This window comes from Biomphalaria glabrata, chromosome 8 (genome assembly GCF_947242115.1).
Source record: "Biomphalaria glabrata chromosome 8, xgBioGlab47.1, whole genome shotgun sequence".
Taxonomy (NCBI): Eukaryota; Metazoa; Mollusca; class Gastropoda; family Planorbidae; genus Biomphalaria; species Biomphalaria glabrata.
In genome coordinates, this window is record NC_074718.1 from 21471398 (window position 1) to 21495045 (window position 23648).

General features: G+C 36.3%; 1 protein-coding gene across 6 annotated transcripts in view; it reads right to left on the reverse strand.

Moving 5' to 3' along the window:
- The window catches only part of LOC106075437 (gamma-aminobutyric acid receptor alpha-like), a 95235-nt gene extending 73420 nt beyond the window's left edge, over window positions 1-21815 (reverse strand). The window contains exons 1-3 of one of the 6 annotated variants that reach the window (XM_013236372.2): window positions 21682-21815; window positions 18863-19246; window positions 4292-4401 (exon numbers count right to left, since the gene is read on the reverse strand). In XM_013236372.2, coding sequence (XP_013091826.2) covers window positions 4292-4401; window positions 18863-18906 — 154 coding nt within the window. In that variant the 5' untranslated portion in view covers window positions 18907-19246; window positions 21682-21815. Of the gene's footprint in view, window positions 1-4291; window positions 4402-8863; window positions 9041-10090; window positions 10174-18862; window positions 19485-21681 lie in introns of those variants that run through there. The other 5 variants (XM_056039611.1, XM_013236373.2, XM_056039612.1 and 2 more) reach the window with 5 other exon arrangements.
- Window positions 21816-23648: the final 1833 nt, after the last annotated feature.

A 23648-nucleotide genomic window follows, 5' to 3' on the forward strand; every position in this document is an offset into this window, starting at 1 on the left:
TGTTTCTCTAAAGCATCGGATTCCTGCCTCTACATTGCTCGATTTGATTCACGCTACCACTGCCTCCCCTAACACTACAAGGGCAAGTATCAGTGGTTAGTCAATCTTTGTCTCAACTAGACTCTTCAGTTGAAGTTGTCAGACGCCGAATCACAGGCTTGACCAACCTACAGCACCCACTGCAAAATGTTTCACCTCAGAGATGGAACAATGGAACACTAAAGTAAAGTTAAACAAACAATACGGCACTCCTATTTATACCATCAGCAGTCCATGATGTAATTAATGTTTACCTTATATGCATATATGCATAAATTAGCATTACACACCAGCTACACTCGTTGATTTGTTCATTAAGTTGTAATTGTTTATATCCCCTATTTATAAAGCTTATATCAACTCACTTTGTCTGGTAAAAAGTTAGTACACGTTTTTTCTCCCACACCCAATCTCAGATAAAGCTAAATATTGCACAATTATTAATTTTACCTGAAATCACAAGAAACAATTAAAAAACAAGGTTACAAAAGACAGTTTGTGTGGAAACACAAACTCAAAATCGGCCCCCGAAGAGGTCCACCCTGGCAGGCTTCAATATTTTCAGAAAGAACATCCAAATGAAATTATATCAAAGACAAATGAGAGATAAGAATGGAGAAAGAAGGTTGACAGATCTTGTGTAGTGCCCCAACGGTCCCGCAGATCAAAGTATAGGTGTAAGTGAATGTAAAGTTAGATGTGAACCTGGCCTAACTAGTTCCCCTTTTAGACCTTGTGGTCTATAGGACAGATGATGTAAAGTTCATCTGTTTTTGTGGCCTACGGTTAGCGAGTGTGTCATGTAGCCAGCACAACGACCAACCGCCTATACTTTTCCCCAACTAATGTCAGGTACTCATTAAAGCTGAGTGAACTCAGAGGCGCCCAAAGATTCCAAAGTTGAAAATCCCAGTCTTCACCAGGATTCGAACCCGGTACCGCCGGTTCGGAAGCCAAGCGCTTCACCGCTCAGCCACCGCGCCTCTCCTGGCCTAACTGATGTCTTATAATTGTTTTGAAAAGGCTCAATCTCTTATTCGAATCCTCAAAAAAAAAAAAAAAAAAATTCCGCAATAAAAAAAAATGTTCAGAAAAATGAAGTTTATAAGATCACTATTCATTTTAAATTAGGTCTAACTTATAATGCATATTAATTACCCTTTTCTCTTTAAAAAACTGCTTGCATAACTGATTTTACAAATTAGATTTTTTGCTTTCAGAAAAAAAAAGTAGCCGTTGCATCAGAACTTTGAATGGTCTAAAATATTGTGATGTCGGATTTTCAATATCTTTTCTAGTTTACGAGATCTAAACGGGACGGACGGACAGACGGACAGACATTTCGCACAAAACTAATAGCGGGGGCCGCTAAAAACAACAATTAGTTAATTAACTATTGGTAAATAATTATTTAGTTTTTTATCTTGAACATGGGAAAGAAATCGTACTTGATAGATATGGTGATATAAGCTAAATTAGTCCCCTTAAAGTGGCGAAAGTCCTGAGTGAACCCGTTTCTTTTTATGCGAACACGAGAATATAACATCCAAAATACCCCTTCTTCCCCAAGCCTATTCCAACTGGTCCAAACAAGTGATAGGATGATAGCCCGTACTGAGACAAGTGATCATAGCGCATTGAGAAAGTGATAGGATCATAGCGCAGTGAGAAAGTGATAGGATCATAGCGCAGTGAGAAAGTGATAGGATTTGGGTGGGCAAATTACGGCCCGCGGGCCACATGCGGCCCGCCGAGGTGTTGTATGCGGCTCGCTGTGTGCCCACATATATACATATAAAAATGCTAATATATTAAAACTAATTCTAAATACCTCTTTTAATTATTGAAATTCTCTCATTATAAAAAGTTTCAAGTAAACATAACTCGCACTAATAAAGTGTACACCAATACACTCACTCTAAAACAGAATCTCAGGCCAGTATTTATTCAATGCTATAAAGAACTGTGTTGAGTGTTGGCTATGCTTCGAACTAGATAGCAAATGTAACAACTGATGAAGCTCCATCTTTGACTAAGAAAAACAGTTTTAAAGAATATCCCAAACATAAACTCTAAACTGAAAAATTTACACAAAGCTGCATAATGTATCAGCTCAAATATTCTGTCCACCACCATCAGAGATAGGGGGTCTTAACCGATGGCAGTTTAGAAAAAAAATTAAGATTTCGTAACTAAATATTTCAATGCATCCGCTGGCTTAACATAGGCAGGGTAATGAAAAGATAATGAAATCTCAAGGAAGAAATTTCTATGTTCTTTGAAGGACATAGATTGTGAACCCGTAACTAATATTTCTAATGAAGAGTATCAGACATATTTCATGTTTTTCACGATAGATATTGCAATGGGTAGCTTCCATATGAAATGTAGGTGTATATCTATTCCAACAAGGCTCTCCAATTTCTCCATGCAAGCTATTGAAAACAGGTTTTGTCATTTTCCTTTTTTGAAAGGTGAAAATATTTCTAGTCTCTTAATTATGTAATTTATAAAAGCAAATTTTAAGACGTCAAGAACCAGTCTTCAGTACATCAGCTCACCTTTAGCGCAGAAGCTGATTCAGCTCCAGAGAACATAACTCCGTGCAAATTATGACCAGTAAGAGAAGTTCCAGTCAGTACTTCCGCGATAACTTAATGGATGCTCGAAGTTTTATTTCCACACTTAAAAAAACTTTGCTGCTAAGCTTTAACATTATTTGGGTACACATACATATGTGAATAAGCATTTTTTTAATAAGCGTAATCACAGGTTGATGTTGACTGACTGTAATTTAACAGCAGTACAAGTATAACAACTAGTAAGCTAGTTCTACAGTTCTGGAACACAAGGAACGAGTGTAAACAGTTAAATATTTCACATTAAGTACAGCTGTACATTTGTGGTGAAAGGTTGTGATATAAAAGACAATAGCAAATAAAAAAATAATTAAAAATCGTAAAATTGGATTCAGAAATTGATAACTCTTGTAATTCCTCAATTTGGAGTGTGAAAAAAAGTAAAAGTGAATGTATAATACAACATAGATCTGAATTAAAAGACATTATAAGTTAACTAGCGTATTTTTCTAAGTTGTAAGTACATATATATATATATATATATATATATATATATATATATATGTATGCGGCCTCCCATTCCCAATTTTTTTTATGCGGCCCTCGATACAAAAAGGTTGCCCACCCCTGTGATAGGATCATAGCGCAGTGAGACAAGTGATAGGATCATAGCGCAGTGAGACAAGTGATAGGATCATAGCGACACTACGTTAATTTTGGTTTTGTGTCCTCTAAATGTAAATAAATTTTAATTTCGTTTTATTATTTGTATTCGTTTATTTTATTCCTTTTGAATATAGAGAAATGACAGTGCAACAAAATATCATTCCTTTCTCTCTCTCTCTCTCTTTCTCTCTCTTTTTCTCTCTCTCTCTCTTTCTTTTCGCGTCTAAAAAGAAGCGGAAATAAATACGGTAATACACATATTTTCAAAAAGTTGAATTAAAAAAAAAATAAAGGATGTCCGCCACTTCTTATACTTGATGTATAGCATGCAGCCATTCGAGGAAATACCGAATATAAATTACGAAGTTTTGATCGAAAGATTGAGTTCTTTTATTTCCTCGTATTACGGTGTTCAGGTTGCGAATCTGCCAAAACCGCTTTTTAGTGAGCACCTCAGTGGTGAAAGGAACTTACGTGCAAAGTTTAAACGTCAATCTCTTGGCTAGTTTACGGTATCTCTTGATACATCAGTCAGTGAGTGGTGACAAATTGAGTATAGATTTCTTGACATTTGTTTTATTATATCTCCCAACAAATGGGTTTTTTCTTCCCCTTGTAGTCATTCAATAATTTGTATTCATTTGAAATGAAGTTGAGAAAATTGCTAAAATTTTATCTTTTTTATTTCATTGGCAACAGTGAAGTTTAATTTAAAGTCCTTGACATTGCTCAGTTGATCGTGACAATCTCCAATGGTCGTCATTAGAACTACGAGACCTAACAGCGACATTTATATAACTAACTAATTAAATTGAATTAAATACCAGCTTCACGCTGTTGAAAAATATCAAACTTCCCTTTCACCTCACCTGTACTGCTTATCAAAAGTAGATTTGGTGTTTTAAAAGATGATGGTAGCTAATTTGCTTAACTATAGGCCTCTAATGTTGAAATCATTTAGTTAAAATAAAACGTTTACAATACATTTAAGTATGCTGAGTACTCACCTCCAAATCCTGGACGCAGTCTTTTGTCGTATCCTTCTAGAAGCGTGTCCAGAACGTTTGATATATTCACAGCTGTCTTTCCATCTGACATAATCTGAGCGAGTGTAGTACTGTAACAATACAAGATAGAAAGTTATTTCTTAATTCAAGAGAGTGTTGGTAATCCATTAGACCCTAAATTAAACTTGATTTAAAAGTGACAAGATACATTTTATGAGGCATATCTTATTATATCTATATATCACGTACTTTGTTCTAAGTTGAGTGGGATTAATTCAAAATAAAATACTACTGAGTGTGTAGAGCTAAAACTGTTTTAGGGACATATTAAGTTGTGTGTCTTGTTTAGTGTGTAGAGCTAAAACTGTTTTAGGGACATATTAAGTTGTGTGTCTAGTTTAGTTACAGGACTGTTATGCATTGCTGTCATTTATATTGTACTGTTTAGTAAGCTCTTCTGTCTGTCTGTCTGTCTCTCTCTCTCTGTTCATACCAATAAGACGTTCGTTGCTAACGGGCTGTCATCCCCCCCCCCCTTACCGAAATTGTGATCGAATATCGCATGAGATTTGCTGGACATCTTAACGACAATGCTAACCACACTTCCCGAAGTTCGCAATGACATGTACCAGGAAACGAAAACGGAAATAGGACCTATCCTGAAGAACAGATGCAAGTCAGAACGAATTCTTTTGTTCTCTTCTGTTGTCATCACAGAACTGTAAATCAAGTAGATTAAATGGAAAACAACCAACTCTTTGTTGAGCCCAGAACATTTTGTTTTGAATTTGCTGAATTCTTTAAATTGTTGGAAAAAAAAAAAACAATTCGAGAAACGTGTCACTGAGGCTAGCAGTTTATTCCAAATATTTAAATGCACTTAAAAATGGCAAGCACGGTATGGTCCTAAATGTAATGAAAATATTTAATTAAACTAGCTCATGCATGTTTTAACATCTATTAAACCTTTTCTTTAAAGTATCAATTTTTTAAAACGTAAGTGCTGAAAAATTGTCATATCAAGAGACTTCGGCAAAAGTAAAACAAGTCTTCTTTTCAGGACCTTGTCCTCCATCCAGCAGACATTGGTCAAACGTTGAAAATGTCCGGTCTCGTGTTAACTTTTACTGCATTGTATCCAATCAAATTTAAGGACCCTCAATGATTTCAAGAAATCTACTATGTGTTGCCAAAAACCAAATACAGCAGTGATTGGCCTTACTTGGTTTATACATTTGAACGCGAAGAAAATGAAAGAACATTTCTAAAGTTAAATGATTTTGAATTGCGCACATTTTCTCGTAAAATGTGATCATTCATGTAAGACAAAACTCACCTAAACAAGATGACGTAAGATATATTAGGCATGTCTAAGGACCACTAATGAATTAGCGAAAGAAGTGTCTACTCAGTAATCTTATTTTAAAAAGTATTGACAACAATGTTTTAAGTGTGTATAGTATCCCATTTTAAATTTTAATTTGGCGCATATTAGATTCTTGGCCATTTTATATTATATCCCATACGCCATAACCATATAGACATATATATATCTATGGCCATAACCTAATTTTCAAGCATTTTTCGATTTTTTCCCACTATCTTCTTCTTCTTCTTCTTAAGCTGTCAGGTAGAGTTGAGCCTTAGGCTCTTGGAACTCCAGGCCAGCAAAAGTGAACAATAGCTTCCTCTCACCGGCATGAATGAGAACAGTGTACACTGTTCTGTCTGACAGGTGGGTCAGACTCGCGTCAAGAGCCCCGTACACTAAAACCCCCGCCATTTTCCTTTTCTATTCCAGGCTAACACGCCTTTTATGTAACGGCCTCTTGAGGAACAGCGCCTGGATTGTGACAAGGTTGTGGGAGCTTTTTTACAACTCCGCGCAGTGCAATGAGGATGCTCTCGCACCACCTTAGGCACCCCCACGGGAGTCTTGTTTTGCTACCCTTTAGCCTTATCGTTTCCTCTTACGATCGTTTCCACTAGGGCGTCACAATGAGGCAGGGTAGCATGCCCGGATTTTTCCACTATAAGTTGTTGAGAAATTTAGCGTTTGATTTCCGAGTCACTTACTGTCGCTCATTATATATATATATATATATATATATATATATATATATATATATATATATATATATATATATATATATATATATATATATATATATATATATATATATATATATATATATATATATATATATATATCATGGGGGGATGAAATTTAGTGACTGATTTTTTGCTTTGATTTTGTTCATTTTAGGTGAGATTTTAATACTATACCATCACTTGCCCCAGCACAGCCAAGGCTTTTTGAGTTTAAAACCCCTTACCAGGTGATTTTTAGTTTAAAACCCCATCCCAGGGGGTTTTGCGTTTAAAACCCCCTACCAGAGGGTTTTGATTTTAAAACCCCTACCAGGGGTCTTAGCAGTTAAATCCCCCTCTTCTATAAAACAAAACCAAAAAAAAAAATGCAAACGACAATCCCCAAATTCCAAGAGCACAATTAAGGAAGATTTTGATTTTAAAACCTCCTCCGAAATTTACGATAAACCCCCTCTTCAATTAAAAAAAAAAGCAAATTACATACTCAAAATTTTGAAGGGTTTTGAGTTTACCCCACCCCCATCTTCAGTAGGGTTTGAAGCTAAAAAATATCTCTTCAATATATAGAAAAGATAATTACGCACTCAAAATGTTATGAGCGCAGCTAAATGGGTTTTGACTCAATCTTGAGTTTAAACCCCCTTCAGCGGCGTTTGAAGGTAAAAAATACCTCTTTAATATTAAAAACAAAGCAAATTATTCACTCAAAATCCTATGAATGTAGTCAGTGGATTTTAAAGCTAAAAAATACATTTTGAATATTAAAAAAAAGGAAATTACACACTATAAAATCTATGAGAGTAACCAAAGGGGTTTTGAGTTTAAGGACAGCTTAAACCCCCAAATAGAAATTACATGTTTTAATAATAAAAAATGCTTTTTTATTATGTGTCAGCATGCAAATAAGAAGAAAATAAATATTTTTTTCTTTATATCTTATCAATTTTTTGAGAAATTTTTTTTTGTGGCTATTTTTAGCTAAAATGATGAAAAAATAGCTATTTTTCATGTCAATATTTCTTGAAAACTACTAAAGCTAGTTCAATAAAACTTCAGCTGTTGATTATTCAATACTAGTAGAAGATTGTGAAGCAGAATAAACCAAATTAATTAAATAGAAAAAAAGTTATAGCTCTAAGCATGGTTGCGGCCCATTATTTTAAGTTTTTATAGGGGGGTAGGCGTAGAAAAAAATTAATTACTCTTAAAGTTTTCAACCTTTTCTATTTATTCTGCTTCACTTTCATACCTATATATAGAACATTATTTGTGCCAAATTTCAAGACAAAATATTCATAAATAAATTTTTTATCACGCCAACTCTGAACAAAAAAATATGAAAATGGCTAATAGGAGAAAACGGCAAAAAACGACAATCTCTGTGATAAAAACTAAGTTATTGTGTTTTTAAAAACATTTCTGCTATACAGTTAATATCTCTATAGTTCATCTGTGTTCCTAGTATTATTTTTTAAACTTTTGAACGCTTTTTTTACTGTTATATCCTATCTTTTTTGACAATACGATGCGATTTATCAGATTCTAGGAATACTACATTGATGTAATTTATGGAGGAAAATATTCTAAACTTGCTATATAACCTTAAACTGAGTAGTTCATCTTCACTATATGATGAAAATAGCTTTATATACTGCTATTTCAAGACTTCTTTTACCAAAAAAAGCAATTTTAGGATGATAATATGGTGGAAAGTCTCATCAACATTTTGGATTTGTCGAGCGTTCCTCGAAAGAATTACGGCCTTAAAATACTAGTCTAGTTTCATTCACAGCTTTTGCTTTTATTTTCAATAGTTCAACTAATTGTTGCAAGAATTATGTTTTAAAAACAGTGCGGGACAATGGTTGAGGTAGACCCATGGATGATATAGAAAACTTTAGGTCACCTTATGCCTATCACCCTATGTGAAACTATGTCTATATTATATATAGATCTATATATATACAAACAAATCCTTGTACTGGTACTTTAAATTGTTTTGAAATTTCTTAGCTGCCTTTAGATTTAAAAATAAGATTCAAGCTTTTCATCAATTCCATAAATGTCTAAGTAACAGTATTGTCCTGAAGTCTAAATGAACTAAATCTACTTTCTAGATCTAACTACTATCATTTGCTACACTAGTAGATCTACGACTTCTATGGTACTATTAGATTTAGTTAGATCTAGAGATCTAGATCTGCTTTTATTATGGATTATTAGTAGACAAAAATCTAAAATGCAAAGAGTAGATCTAGATTATAATCTGGACTAGTCAGACTAGGCTATTGCTAATAGACTAGCTAGATCTAGACTAGAGAACTAGGTCTAGTTACTAGTAGTAGTTAGATCTAGTCTAGTACTCTACTAGATAAGTGTTAGTTGTTATGTTAGTAACAATCATGGCTAATCGTGCCTTTGTTTATGGGGGCTGAATGAGCTAATTTTCGCAAAGCTTACTTATATTAGGTAAACCTTTCAAAATTTAGAAATCTAAGTGTAGATCCCATTTCTTATCCATATTGAGTTTGAGAACTGATAGCAAATAACAAAAACAAAAGTACTAAAACTTCATCAAGCCACTTAGCTTCTCAGCAAAGGGTTGGAAGCCTAAAAATACCCGCGCAGTTGTTTACATGTGTATCTAGGTCAATATTTGTAAAGTGTTTTCTGATTGGTTTAAACCACATTAAGATGTATCTTTAAACCAATGAAAACGTTTGTTTTATTTGTTTTCAGCTTTTATTTATAGAACATAGAGGATTTTTTTTTCATGTATTGTGGTGAAAAAATTATTGAAATCGGACCAAAAATAAAAAAGTTATAAAATTTTTAAAAAGTTGCATACTAATTAGGTGACATATAAATGTCTAGTATACAAAATATAAAAAAATATTTAAAATACTTCCACTTTGAATTTTGACATGCTTTATACACCAAATTGTTCAGAAATGAATACAGTATAATATTCAGTAAAAAAAAAATCGAAAATTTTTACCCATAGGGGGGTTTAAGCTTCCTTAAATCCCCCGCAAGCGGCGTTTGAAGGTATAATATACCTCTTAAATATTAAAAACAAAGAAAATTATACACTCAAAATCCTATGAGTGTAGTCAGTGGATTTTAAAGCTAAAAAATACATTTTGAATATTAAAAAAAAAGCAAATTACACACTATAAAATCTATGAGCGTAACCAAAGGGGTTTTGAGTTTAAACCCCCGCAAGCGGGGTTTGAAGCAAAATAATACATCTTTATTGTAAAAAAAAAAAAATTACGCACTTAAAATTCTATGAGCCATGCCAAAAGGGGTTTTGAGTGTAAACCTACCTTCAGAGCGGTTTGATGCTAAAAAATACCTCTTCAATATAAAAAAGTAAATTACATAATAAATTGTTTTTGCGTTGCCAAGTCAATGGGGGTTTTGAGTATAAGCATCTCTCCTACAGATGTTTTCTTTTTAAGTTTATAACCCCTTACAGAGCGTTTTGAGGTGGAAAACCTCTATCTTCAATATTATTCTAAAGCAAACTAGAGTTACCAAATTCTATTACCGTAGCTAAATGGGGTTTTGAATTAAAAAAAAAAAAAACAACTCCAGAGATTTTTTAGTTTAAAAACCCCAACAGATGATTTTGACGATAAAACTTCCCTTTTCGATATAAAATCTAAAGCAAACTACAGTCACCTTATTCCAAGAGCGTATTCAAGAGAGGTAAAACATTTCTACCAGTGGCGGGGCTCCAATAATAAAGTGCAGTAAATAGTTATCTGCGAAATTGAAAAACGTTAAATGTGGCTCAACAAATATGGCTAAGACATATTTTAGGAGTCAGTTATAAAGATCGGGTCTAAATCAAGGAAATTATATGCCGAACTGGGAGTCGACCCCTTAGTAAGATTGTGATAGAGTGTCGCAAGAGGTTTGCGGGACATGTTCTCCGACAAAATGAATTACGCATAATAAGAGTTGCGATGACAATCCTATTAAGTACAACTTGGCGCCACACATTCATGGAGGTCCTCAGAGCAGGTGGAAAGAGGCTTCAGACATTACCAGTGACAGATTTTTGTGGAAACAGTTGACGGCAAATGCGCCGAACGGCGCGGGAGGGTCTTAGTCAGTTAGCACATTAGGTTTTTGTAATAAAACTTTTAAGAGCAGGAAAATGCACTGTAGATACCTCAGAATATGCATTTTGTTGGCTTTCAATACCCAAAATAGTGTTTGGCGGCGGGGCTCCGCCACGCGCTGGGGGAGCTCCTAGTGCTGCCCCAGACACCCTTGCTGGCAATAGCTGGGAGTCTACAATTTTTCCACTAACTCCAGAAAGAAATTCTAGGGCACAATAAACGTCTTCCGAAAAAATAAAGGGTCAGAATGTAATAAAGATTATGGTCACACACACACACATACATACACATATATTTGTTAAATAAATTGTATTATAAGTAAGTCAGGACGTCTAAATTCGCAGATATATGGAACGAATTTATGTAAAAATGCTTTTGAAACACAAATTTGAAGGTTAATTTTATTAAATAATGAAATCAATTCAAAATTTTATATTTTTATGTGTCAAAGTAAAAAACTATATGTGAAAAGTGTAGTTCTTAAAATTAGATCTAGATCTAAATCCTTTCAATCTTTTGTCATGTCAATATTGTACACAAAGCCTAGATCCATATAATACTATAGCTTTAATAGAGTCGGTCAACTTTTTTTTGAGGGTTTTAAGTTTGTTTTAGGGCTACAATACATACACTACGTCTAAGTAGGCACCCAAGGAACATTTCTGCCAAGTTTTATCAAGATTGGTCAAGCGGTTTTGATTTCTGTTCATAACATACATACACACACATACATACATACATACGCCTCACATTCTACTTTATAATGTGTATATATATTTATATATATAATAATAATAAGGCTTGTCTTCGAATCCGATGATTAGTGGGGAATACAACATTTCCCGTGGCTGCGCAGCCCCAGCTGTGACCTGCATATTTTGCCACATCCAGGGCAAGTATAACCATTGTCCGCAGGTGGTCGATTTAGATTTTCTTTTCGTCGTCTGCGTTTGTCCTCGGCAGCAGATTTTCTTATGGTCTCAAATGTGTATCCCGCGGCCTTCGAGAGTGACCTCCAGCTGTCTCGTTCCGACGCCGCATGCAGCCAGGTGCTCTCTTCTATGTCAGCCAAGGAAAGTTGACGCCTAAGCTGGTCTTTGAAGCGTTTCCGTGGGGCGCCTCTGTTACGTCGAAAACCTTTTAGCTCACCAAAAAAAGACTGCATAAGATATACGTTCGTCTCCCATACGTAGCTGTCGGACCATAAGAAGTCCCTCTATACTGTCCATACCGGCGTTCGAAAGGACATCGCTGTTTGTAGTGCGGTCCTGCCATGTATGTCCATGATGGAGCGCAAGCATCTTTGGTGAAAGCGCTCAAGAGGTCTTAGTTGTTTTTTATATAATATCCATGTCTCAGAGCCATATAGAAGGGGTGAGAGAACCACCGCCTGGTAGACATTGATTTTTGTAGGCAGACGGAGCGATTTTGTCTTTCAGACTCTCGCCTGAAGGCGTCCAAAAGCGCTATTAGCCCTGGCTAGACGGTTATCAACTTCCCTAGAGATTGAGGCGTCATTTAACACTATACTACCTAGATATGTGAAGTGGTCTACCACGTTAAGGGGCTGTCCGTTTACTGTGATCCTTGGCGCTGAGTATGTTTCATTGGGTGACTTCTGGAACATGACTTCTGTTTTCCCGAGGTTTATAGATAGACCGAAAGAGGCGGCAGCGTATGCAAATTCGTTTACCGCGTTCTGGAGGTCATGTTCATTTTATGACCATCTCATTTGTTCTTGTATGGGATAGTAGACGCCGGAGATTTAACGCATTGCCGTCAGAACGAAACCGGATGTAGATGCCTTCATGCAATCGCTGCCTCATTTCACCCAGCATTACGCCAAAGAAGATGGCCAATAGAGTAGGGGCAAGTATACAGTCCTGCTTCACGCCATTTGGGAAGCGATCAGAAAGGGCACCATTGTGTCTGATCTGGCCTCTTTGTCCCACGTGAAACTGCTTGAGAATGGATAGTAACGTAGGTGGGCATCCCAGCCTAGCCAAAATCAAAACCATCACAAACCATCGCAACTGACCGTGTCGAAAGCCTTGGTGAGGTCCACAAAGGCAGCGTATAGGTTTAGGTTCTGATCTTTGCATTTTTCTTGTAGTTGTCGCAGAACAAATATCATGTCAGGTGTACCTCTACCGGCTCTGAAACCACATTGGCTTTCAGATAAGACCTCCTCCACTAAAGACTGGTTTAGTCGGTTGAGCAACACTCGAGCAAAGATCTTTCCTGCTACTGACAGAAGTGTAATGCCTCGATAGTTGGAGCAGTTAGACTTGTCACCCTTTTTGTGTAGGGATATGATTACAGAATCATATACTATAAAGTAGAATGTAAAGCGTATGTATGTTTGTTTGTATTTTACGAATAGTAATCAAAACCATTTGACCAATCTTAATAAAACTTGGCATAAATGTTCCTTATGTACTTATTGGGACTGTAGTGTATGTATTGTAGCTCTAAACCAAACTTAAGACCCTCAAAAAAAAAGTTGACCCACTCTATGAAAGTAGGCCTTTTATAAGTTCATCGATCTAGGCCATGTTTAATCATCTATAAATCGAAAGGATCTAGATCTAGATCTAATTTTTAAAACAACACTTTGCACATACAGTTTTTTACTTTGACACATGAGAATATAAAATATAGTCTATTGATTTCATTATTTAATAAAATTTTCCTTCAAATTTGTGTTTCAAAAGCATTTGTATATAAATTCGTTCCTTATATCTGCGAATTTAGAATTCCTTGCGTACATTTTTTCATTAGACATTACCCGAAATGTTACACATCTCTCTATTCCTAGGTCTAAAACTCTAATTCAACTCCAAGATGATAGAACTTCTCTTCGCAAAGATAGTTTTATACTTTAACACATGTTGATACTAATTATAGTCCATTTATGTCATATTTTAATCAAATTAACATTCAAATTTGTTTTTCCTAAGCATTTTTCATACATTCGTTCGCTAGAGCTGCGAAGCCGTGTTGATAATCATTCCATTCATGAGTCGCGTAAATCTAATAAATAAAGGTCACGCATGCGCAGAGCGAAACCTTCAAGCTAGCGCAGAGATGAATTCTATCCAAGACAATATTTAACTCGGATTAGTCAAGATCTAGATCTAGTTCAAAGATGATAGATCTACTTTATACTTTAACACATGTGTGACAGGTGGGGAAATGTGACGTGTGTTTGGCGCGTTTAATGTCTAGGGGATGATTATTTTTAAAGCTATCACACACCAACCTATCAGCATATGAATCGGGAGCAGACACGCAACGAGACAAGCAATGAAAGATAGATACAAAAGTTAAAAATAAAAGAATATTTATTTACATAAATATACATATAAGAATAAAAGGGGGGGGGGAGGGTTTGCATCTATCTCTAGTGAATAATATGTTTAATCATCACTCTTGCACCTAATAAGAGAGTATGTCACTTTGTCCTCTGACTTAGCTGGTATTCCTGTTGATGTCGCAGCTGGCTGTGTCCTGGCTTGAGGTTCTGCAGCTGGGGGTGGCGCTCTAGCGGATAGAGGGACGCCGGTGATATAGTTCTTGTGGAGTCTCAATCCCCAAAATCTAATATCTGTAGTGGGCACAGTAGGGCGGGTGGCCGGCTACCGTGGGCACAAGCTTACTGCGGGCAGAGCTGATCTGCCGTGGGCAGCGTAGTTGACAGGATATGTCTAGTGAGTTGCAGAGGGTTGGCGTAGCTAGGACGTCTCGCACAGACCTGAGTCTATAGGGACGTCGCACCTAATATCTTGACAGGTGGGCTGTCGATTAGGCGGGCAATGCCGATAGCGCCAAGTGGTAGAGTTGAGTAGATCTCAGTAGGCAAGTGCAGTGCTGAATAGCACTAAGCACATAAATAGGCAGTAGGTAAAAAGGTCGTTGATCCAATGAATAAATAGGCAAGTGCAGCGCTGACTAGCACTAAGCACAACTGCAGGTAAATAGATCGTTGATCCAATAACTAGGCAATAGGCAGACACCTGAGGGAGGCTGCGGATAAATAAAGACAAGTTAGGACATGTCTCTCATGCATCTTATCGATGCCCTCGACTGAGGTGCATTCGTCAGATTGGTAAAATTGCTTTAGAGCACAATGGGGAGATGATGACAAATGGGATTTGGAATAATAGATGGCAGATAGTAACAATATAAAAAGGTACATAAAAGGTAAAGTAATAATATAAAATGTACATAGAAGGGGAAATAATAATCTCAAATAAACAACACAGGTGGATAGAGAAAGAAAAGGGGGGGGGGGTTGAATTGGGCGGTGGTCAGCGACCCAGATGATTGTTTACATATGACCGTGGGTCGAGAACAATGGAGCGCGCTTGAATGGTGTGTCCGTTCAAGCGGCGCAACTCTCATTAGAGTAAAATGAGTAAAGGGGAGATAATTCAATACAGGGGAGATAACTCATATCTCCTTTCTAAGCGCAGTATTAGTGCGATAGTAAAATCATCAAGGCGATCAACCGAGATAAAGGAAATAAAATAAGGTGTACAAATATATACATGGTTGCATCAATGATCAATTGAGCAACGTAGCATTAATAGATTAATGCAATACTAAAATATATACATAACACATGTTTATGTTTTCTACTTACGCCAGTGAGAAATACACAATGCACTAATTAAATATAAATGAACTAAGCAAAATACACATGATGATATCCAATGGAAATAGCACAAAAGTAATTAAGATGGAACTTGTGATTAAGTTCGGCTTACCACCAGGTATTCCTCTAGGAGGGAGAATAAATGATATAGTCAGGACTCGATCGACAGCGATAGAGGAGTGAAAGGGTCTGGCTTGATTTGAATCTACTTATATACCGGCCGGGAGAATGTGGGCGGACACAGGAAATGTCCTAGGCTAAGAATTATCGTACACGTGGGTGGATTTGACTCGAGGTGGGAGCCGCACCTTGGAATATCACGCGGTGTGTTGACCAGGGTAATCTCTTAGATCGAAGAGAGACGTGAGAGAAGGGGAGGGGGGGTTAGCTTGCATTCAAACCAAGGTGGTGTAAACCGCGACCGTCCTTCAGACATCCGGCGGGTAAGACAAAAGAGATTGTGTGTTTACCTTTCCCCGATCAAGGGCAGATAAATGAAAGGACGCGCCTTAGCTATCTCCAATGTGGTCAACTAAGTCTAGCCTGGAGGAGAAAAGGAGGTGCGGGTGGAGAATTCAGGGGTAGGATGGGGAAATAATTAAAATAAAATAAATAAATAATGAAAAATAATAATTAATGCTGTGATAATTTAGAGTGACTCTGACAGCGAGTTTTTGACTTGTCACAACATGAACATACAAAATGAAGTCTATTCGTTTCTTCTTTCTTCTTCTACTTCTTCTACCCAGCTTTATTGATGCTGAGCTGTGAGCTCTTTTGCAGACTGTGCCAAGGAAAAATAGTGTGCTGTTTTCTTCAGTTGTTCAGCACTGCCGCACAGGGTGTTGGTTATGTTGGGCTGTAGTGGAAGTAGGGTCTGCCTAAGGTGGATTGGGGGGGGGGCATTCAAAGAGGATATGGTTTACGGTTTAAAAGGGGTGGGCGCAGTGTCTGCAAAGGGGGAGTTGTGTGGAGTTTATTTTGTTCAGGTGGTAATTTAATAGTGGTGTGTGTCCTGTTCTTAGTTGGAAAATTGTAGATTGTTCTTTGCGGGGGAGGAAGTTAGTACTGTCCAGTTTGTTAGGCGTAGTCATTTCTTTGTACATGGCTCTGTCTGTGTTTCCTGATGCCCATTGGTTGAGCCACTCCTCTTTGTGATTGTTGACTAACATTGACCTTAGGGTGAGGTAGTTAACAGGTCTATCTAGATGATAGCTTATCTGCCTTTTCATTTCCCATGATGCCAATGTGTCCAGGGATCCACTGCAGTGTGATATTGATATTTAATTTTGATATCATCTGATGAATTATCACAATTAGTGTTGTCAACTCCCTTGGGCTGTTAGAGGTGCTGCTGTTAAGTGCTTGCAGAGTAGATTGGGAGTCTGTAAAGACAACAATATCTGATGGTGGATGCACTCCTTCATATAATTTGTTTTCCACTGTCTGTAGTGCTATGGTAATTGCCTCAATTTCGGCTTGGAAGTTTGAGCAGTAATCGCCAAAGGGTGCGCTTATCTCAAAGTGTTTATTTTTAGGGAAGACCAGGAAGGCACCAAGACCAGCATTGATGGTGGCTTGGAAAGCCGATCCGTCTGTATATATATGGAAAGCTGTTTTTTGATAGCTTTCAATTGTTTCAAGCGTGCCTACTTTGAGCTCCAGTGGATGTGATTCGTTTCAAATTTTAATTAAATATATGTAGGCATACAAGCAAATATTTTTATTTGAAAAATGTATTTAAGTCGATTAGCTATTTTGATAGCTCCATTACATACTATTTTTACATTCACGCATTCCGAATTCGCTTTACTTATAAAATTATTATTTCGTTTGATTGTTTACAAAGCACTCTCATTGACTATATCGAAAGTGATACGCAATTTAAGACCCGCGGACCACGGGTAACATATGGCCATAAAGATTGAATGAAATTAAAATAGGATATGGTGTAGCAATACATGTGCCAAGCCAATGGGGAAAAGAAGCTACTTGACAGAACACTCTTAGGTTTATAATTATATTATGTGGAAACTGAACAACATCTAGTGAAGTACCGGCACGTTGATTTGATGTTATAAGCAAAGAGTCAATGAAGCTTATACATCAGGTTTAGTAAAAGGAAAAAGAAAAATACCTTATGCTTTCAATTGTCAGCTTAAATATGACTCAAATCACTGTTTATGAAGTTTTGTAAAAGACACCCAGATAGTACTGAGGCGCCTTTGCGAGTAATTTTAACATAGAAGCAGGGACCTAATACTTTAAGCTCCTAGAAATTATCATCAATGAGAACAAGATTATAACTATGTTCTATGAATGAAAACATTCAGTCTGTATAAACATTCAGTCTGTATAAACACTCAGTCTGTATAAACACTCAGTCTGTATAAATACTCAGTCTCAAAAGTTTAGAAACGTTGTCAGATAATACTCTGTCTGAAAAAACTTATTGTCACTGGCTTGTATATCCTACAAAATCTTTTGCATGCTCAACAACGTCCCACTACAAATCATTTGTACAGAAACGCGAATTGTTCTAGGATTGACAGAGCTGCTCCTTCAAAGGCACTCCTGGCAGTGTATTTGCAACGATAGTCGATCTCTAATTTCTTTACAAGTTGACTGCAGTTTTTGAAATCAGTTTGTCCAATGATCTAAACAGTACAATGTTGGATCGTGTATCCAGTCCAAGTCACAAGGACTGAGCTCTCGCAATAGTCCAATGATTAACAACTGCAAAGAATCGCTTCTTCTATGAAACATGTTACAGTACTTAATTTACTAGTATTACAGCCTATTATTTTAGCATTACTAAGAAATGGGGGTGGGGGAAAGCTTAAGGCGTGAGATAGAATAAGTTTATAAAATTCTTGTGAAGTCAAAGTGCGTCTTGTAGAAATACCTAGGAGATACGAAACTTGTGAAATGGTGTAAAAAAGAAATCGAACATAGTTTTGTAATTGATTAGCTCACGGTCCATTTAACACATACACTTTGCTAGTTTACTTTAACAAATCTGTTTTATGTATTGTGATTCAATTAGAAATTACTCTTGTTGAATTTATTTCATTAAAAATCTTTGAATTTAACTAACTTCTTTATGTGTTGTGTTCATGTGGGAACAAATTTATCATCGCTACTGAAGAAATATAAAAATAACATAACACAAGCATTTATAATGTGGAATAGCAACTAAGAGCTAAATATCATAATGTAGAATAACGTATATTGGAGAATAGAAACAAACTGTAAACATATCTGTATAGGAGAATAGCAACTAGTAGCTCACTAACTAAATAGGGAGGATAATTAGTTATGATTTAACTACACGTATAAAAAGGACTAGCAAGTAGAAGCTAACTTCAAGAAAAAGACTATCAACTAGATATTAATTAACATATAAATAAGGAAGATTAGCAATTAGTAGCTAACATTTAAAAGGTTGAATACAACTAATAGCAAACCAATGTTTAAGAAGGTCCAGCTACTAAAAGGTAACCAACAATAGAAGAAAGATTGCAAACTAGCATAAAGTAGTGTATAAAGGAGATTAGCAGCATGTAGATAGATAATATTGCTAGGTTGTAAGTAGAATAGCAAGTAGCAGCTAACCAACATATAAAGGAGAATAATAACAAAGAGCTTGATAGTAAAACATTTGCTTACCTGAGCTGCAAGGTGAGAGAACAGATTAAAATATATTTACGCATTGGTAAATCTTTTTGTGGAACGCTAAATTTCTTAAGGAAAACTACGTCATATAAATGTGAAAAGAACAAACTCCAGTTTATCGTTGTGTTCTAATGAATGTTCTGATGAGAAATTAAATCCATAATTTCAATGTTAGTTTCTGGTTCCAAGAAAGATTGTCCAACATATGTGCGAGTTCTCTCTCTTGTGACTAGCCAGCCCTGTTGTATTCAAAACACGTCAGCACTTCCAATCCTCTCGATACCAGATAAAAGAAAGTAAAACGATTCTCACACCATCAAGAATGTCCTCGGTCATTTATTCAGCACTTTGTGACACAGAGACAACTATCGAAATCCACTGATATTGGAGTAAAAAAAAGAGAGTATGAAAGTAGGAGGACATTGGGGGAAAAAAAGGGAGCTAACAAAAAATCACGACGTTAAAAATTTTGAGCGAGTCGCGTGTCGACTAAAACGAACTTTGGGTTAAAACCAATAATTCGTCAAACTGTGGGCCCGAAGCGTTTAAACACTGTAAATTTGACTAGGCCACAAATCAGACTAACGCTGCAGGACACGAGAAATCGAAGAGATGTTCCACGATGATCGTCTTGTGGCCACGACAAAACCTTGCTGGCGAAAATAACGTGTACGCTTTGCCGTGAAATGTCTGGACGCCTGCTTTTTTTGAGGTACTGGCCAGAAGAGAGGGGGGTTTTAGGTTATAAACAAGATGGATGGTGAGACAAAAAATAAAATGGCCCTTATGTAAGATACGTAAATTGTAATAGCATCCAAGATTTGTTCGTGTGTAGGCTTTAGAGAAAATCTTTTCCTTGAATAAATATATCATGGCGTTTGATCTGAATTCAATAACAAAATCTCCTGGTGGCAGATGAAACTTAAAAAAGAAATGATTCAATAATAAAAAAAATACAAAGTAATAAAATGTCAGCAGAGTAGCAATGTTCTGAAAGGATTCACAGATTTGTTTTTCATTTTAATATTAATTTAGGAAAAAAAAAAGGAAAAGAATAAATTTTATAACCATTCCAAATGTATATAAAAAAAAAAGATTATAAACTCAATTCCTCTCATGGACACAATACAATGGTAATAAACTTGTTTTATAATGGCTCTTAAACAATAAAATTTCAAAGAATAATTCGGCGGTTTTACACTTGATCTAATTAATTTCTAATGCTGGTAACAAACAAAAAAAAATAATAAGCAGTAATTAATTGACAAAGTGGTTTATTGACTTCATATGTTTTTGTATTGCTTACGCCAATGAATAACTGTTCAAAGTTTCAACTTGTTCCAAGAATGGGTGTGGGAGAAATAACGTGTTCAATCTATTTAACAGACAGACGGTCAGACAGAAGGAGTTTCTATAAGCTTTGTAATAAAAAAAATGATATCTCTCAAGAATGGCGTTCAATATAATGGACATTTTGACTCCTCCCCCTTTTTTTTTTCGGAGACTTTCTGTGACATTTTACGTCTCAAGAGACGATCTTTTCCCTTTGCAACTTCTTGTTTGACTAAAGAGGCCAATCCTTTACACACAGCTGCGGTCGCAGGTTGGGCATCTGTAATCACCAGACGCCGTTGCATTTTCACCCTTCTTTCTACTTTTGTTGTGTATCACATCTGCAAAACGGGCCTCTTCCTTAATGTTCGCTCTCTATGTGGATCTATCCATCTATCCAGTGCCACTTTTTCCCAGCTGTTAGTGTCGATTTTGAAGAGCTTCATGTCGCGTTTGCATACATTCGTATACCGTAAAAATGGGCGACCAGTGGCTCTCCTGATTCTCTTAGATCACCATACAGAATGTCTTGTGGAAGTCGACTTTAATGGACTACAAAATGGAGGCTTATTTTACACATTTAATGTTAATGCTGAATATACACTTATTGTTAGCTGACAGTGTACCCTGTTCAATAAATTTCCTACGTGGGCGGGGAACTGTCAGGGTGGGATTTCAGCTCGTTGACTTCGGGGTAGACATAAATTCCTCGAGTTCCCAGGTTCCCACCTCGACAGTTTAAATCCAAGCAAATAATATCGGCATCGAAGCCGTGACTGGCCAACACTGAATACAGGTTTCTCAATTTAACATGAAGTGAATACCAACAGTTGTTCAACGTGAACAATATTACTGACAACATAAGTTAATGTACATTAGTTAACAACAAGATTGTACGTTTAACAATTTAATGAGTGTATGAAATAGGATGACATAAGTGATGATTAAAGGTCAGTATTAGTTACAAAAGGAACACAAGGTATACATAGTATGAAACGACATATATCACACCTTAACTGGGTGCCATAATTCAATCAAGACACAGCCTACACTCACGGCCTTAGATGCACGGGCCATATCAAACCACACTGTGAATCAAGCTTGACTCCAACAGAGTCCCAAGCCAGCGTCCCAATTACAGAAAATACATATTCCTTGAGATCGCCGTCCAAACGATCTTATCTTATCTTATATAATACAGACGTTACTTCAAAAAAGAAGATGATTACGTCCTACGCGTCATGCATTTAGTCATGCATATTAACCAATGACTTAAATTCTGCCAAGTCACTGGTTTTCCTGGCTAGCTCAGGCAACCCATTCCATGCTCTAATAGCACTAGGGAAGAAGGAGTATTTGTAGAAATTTGTCCTAGCATATGGGACGAGGAATGTGCCTTTATTTTTGTGTCTTTCAGATCATAGGAACAACGAATTTCGAGCTACACCACGAAGACTTAATAAAGTAAATAAATAACTTACCCAATACTGGGGAAGAAAACACAGAAGAGAAACTCTTACAAGAGATCCAGCCACATCACACAACAGAAGCAAAACAAGTAAGCAAAAATGACATCAACAAAGAGCGTTCCTAGAAACCAAAACTCACAATCTCTTATGGTACACCAAGGAAAACACCACAAGAAGATGCGCATGACAGGAACAGCACCCATTTAACCACCCTTAGAGAAAAAGGCCAAATTAAAAATCTTCGCCACACTTAAAGAAAGCATGTTGTATTAAATCGGACAACATGGAGACAGACTGTGCGTGCTGGTACGAACCTCGCCGAGAGCAAAATGAATAAACCAGTCATAGTCTAGAGAATGAGAAAGAAAGCTGCCCTATGGGAAAGCCTTAAAGCAGGAGCTTTGCACAAACTGTGGCAAACTTTGCATTCTAGAATCGGTTCTAGAATCATATCAGATTCTGACCGGACTCAAGAAGAAACTAAAACTAGTGACTCGTCAGGGCGAATGAGGCATGATGTGCATCCATTGTCTTTAGAAGAAGAAGAATCCATTTTACGGTTGGTAACTTTGTCGTGGTTAAGACGTGTCCACTTGTAGCGTGCTCGTAATAGAGAAATGCAGTTTCTGATCTGCGGCAATGAGTCACTCACGTACTCAAAAACATACAAAATGTACATTTTTTTTTTGGTACTAAAATTGTATATTAGATAATTTAAACTTTTTTTAAAAAGTAGAACAATTATATAAAACTTACAAGCACTCTTTCTTTCTACTAAAATATAGCTTGCTATTAGATATCAGAATGATTCATGTGTGTTAAAAAATGGATTTTTTATTAAAGCTTTTAAAGAAGTATAGGGGTCTCCACAAACATTTTACACCGGGGCTTCCACATACTTAAATCCGGTCCTGATTTTAGATTTACTTTTATTTTATTGGAAAGAGAGATCACTGTAGTTTCCCTCTAGTTTTGTATATTAGAGGGGAGTTTAATCTTAAACCTCTCTTGGCTACGTTTATGGAATGTAGTGGATGTAGCTTTGCTTTCTTTTTTATAGGGAAGGGGATTTTAATATCTAAACTCCCCTTGGCTATGAGTATGTAATTATGTGACTAGTTATCCTTCAGTTTTTAGTGGAAAAAAAAGGGGGGGGGGTAAACTCACATCTCTGGAAATTAGTGCTGGAGTTTTCATTTACGTATTTGTTTTTTTTTTTGGTTACGCGAATGAAATTTGGTGAATGTTGTTTGTTTTTCGAAGTGGATTTTTAAAATCAAGCCCCCCCCCCTTTTAAAGGTGGGTTTTAAAGTAAAAAACAACAACAAAAAAAACAACCTTCTAAACTCAAAACACCCTAGGCTTCGCTCATGGAATAGGCTGACGGTAGTTTGCTTTATTTTATTTTATTAAAGAAAGGGTTGTTTTAGCCTCAAAACCCCCTTGGCAGCGCTGGGGCAAATGTTGGTTAAACATTAAAATCTCCCCAACAAAAAATAAAACAAAGAACAGTCACAAAATTACCCCCCCCCCGGTTACGCCCATGGGCCCCATTCCAGTGTTATGAGTATCAAGGTTTAAGAAACCATTCACCCCAATCCTCAAAACTTAAATTCTACAATTTACTCGAGTGTGTATATGACTGAAATCCTATAGAATGCCTATATCTAGTTATCTGGACTTCTTCTTTGTCCTACTGAATGTAACTCCTCACTCTCTCTCTCTCTCTCTCTCTCTCTCTCTCTCTCTCTCTCTCTCTCTCACACACACACACACATACACACACACACACACACACATACATACATACATACATACATACATACATACATACATACATACATACATACATACATACATACATACATACATATATATATATATATATATATATATATATATATATATATATATATATATACATATATATATATATATATATATATATATATATATATATATATATATATATATATATA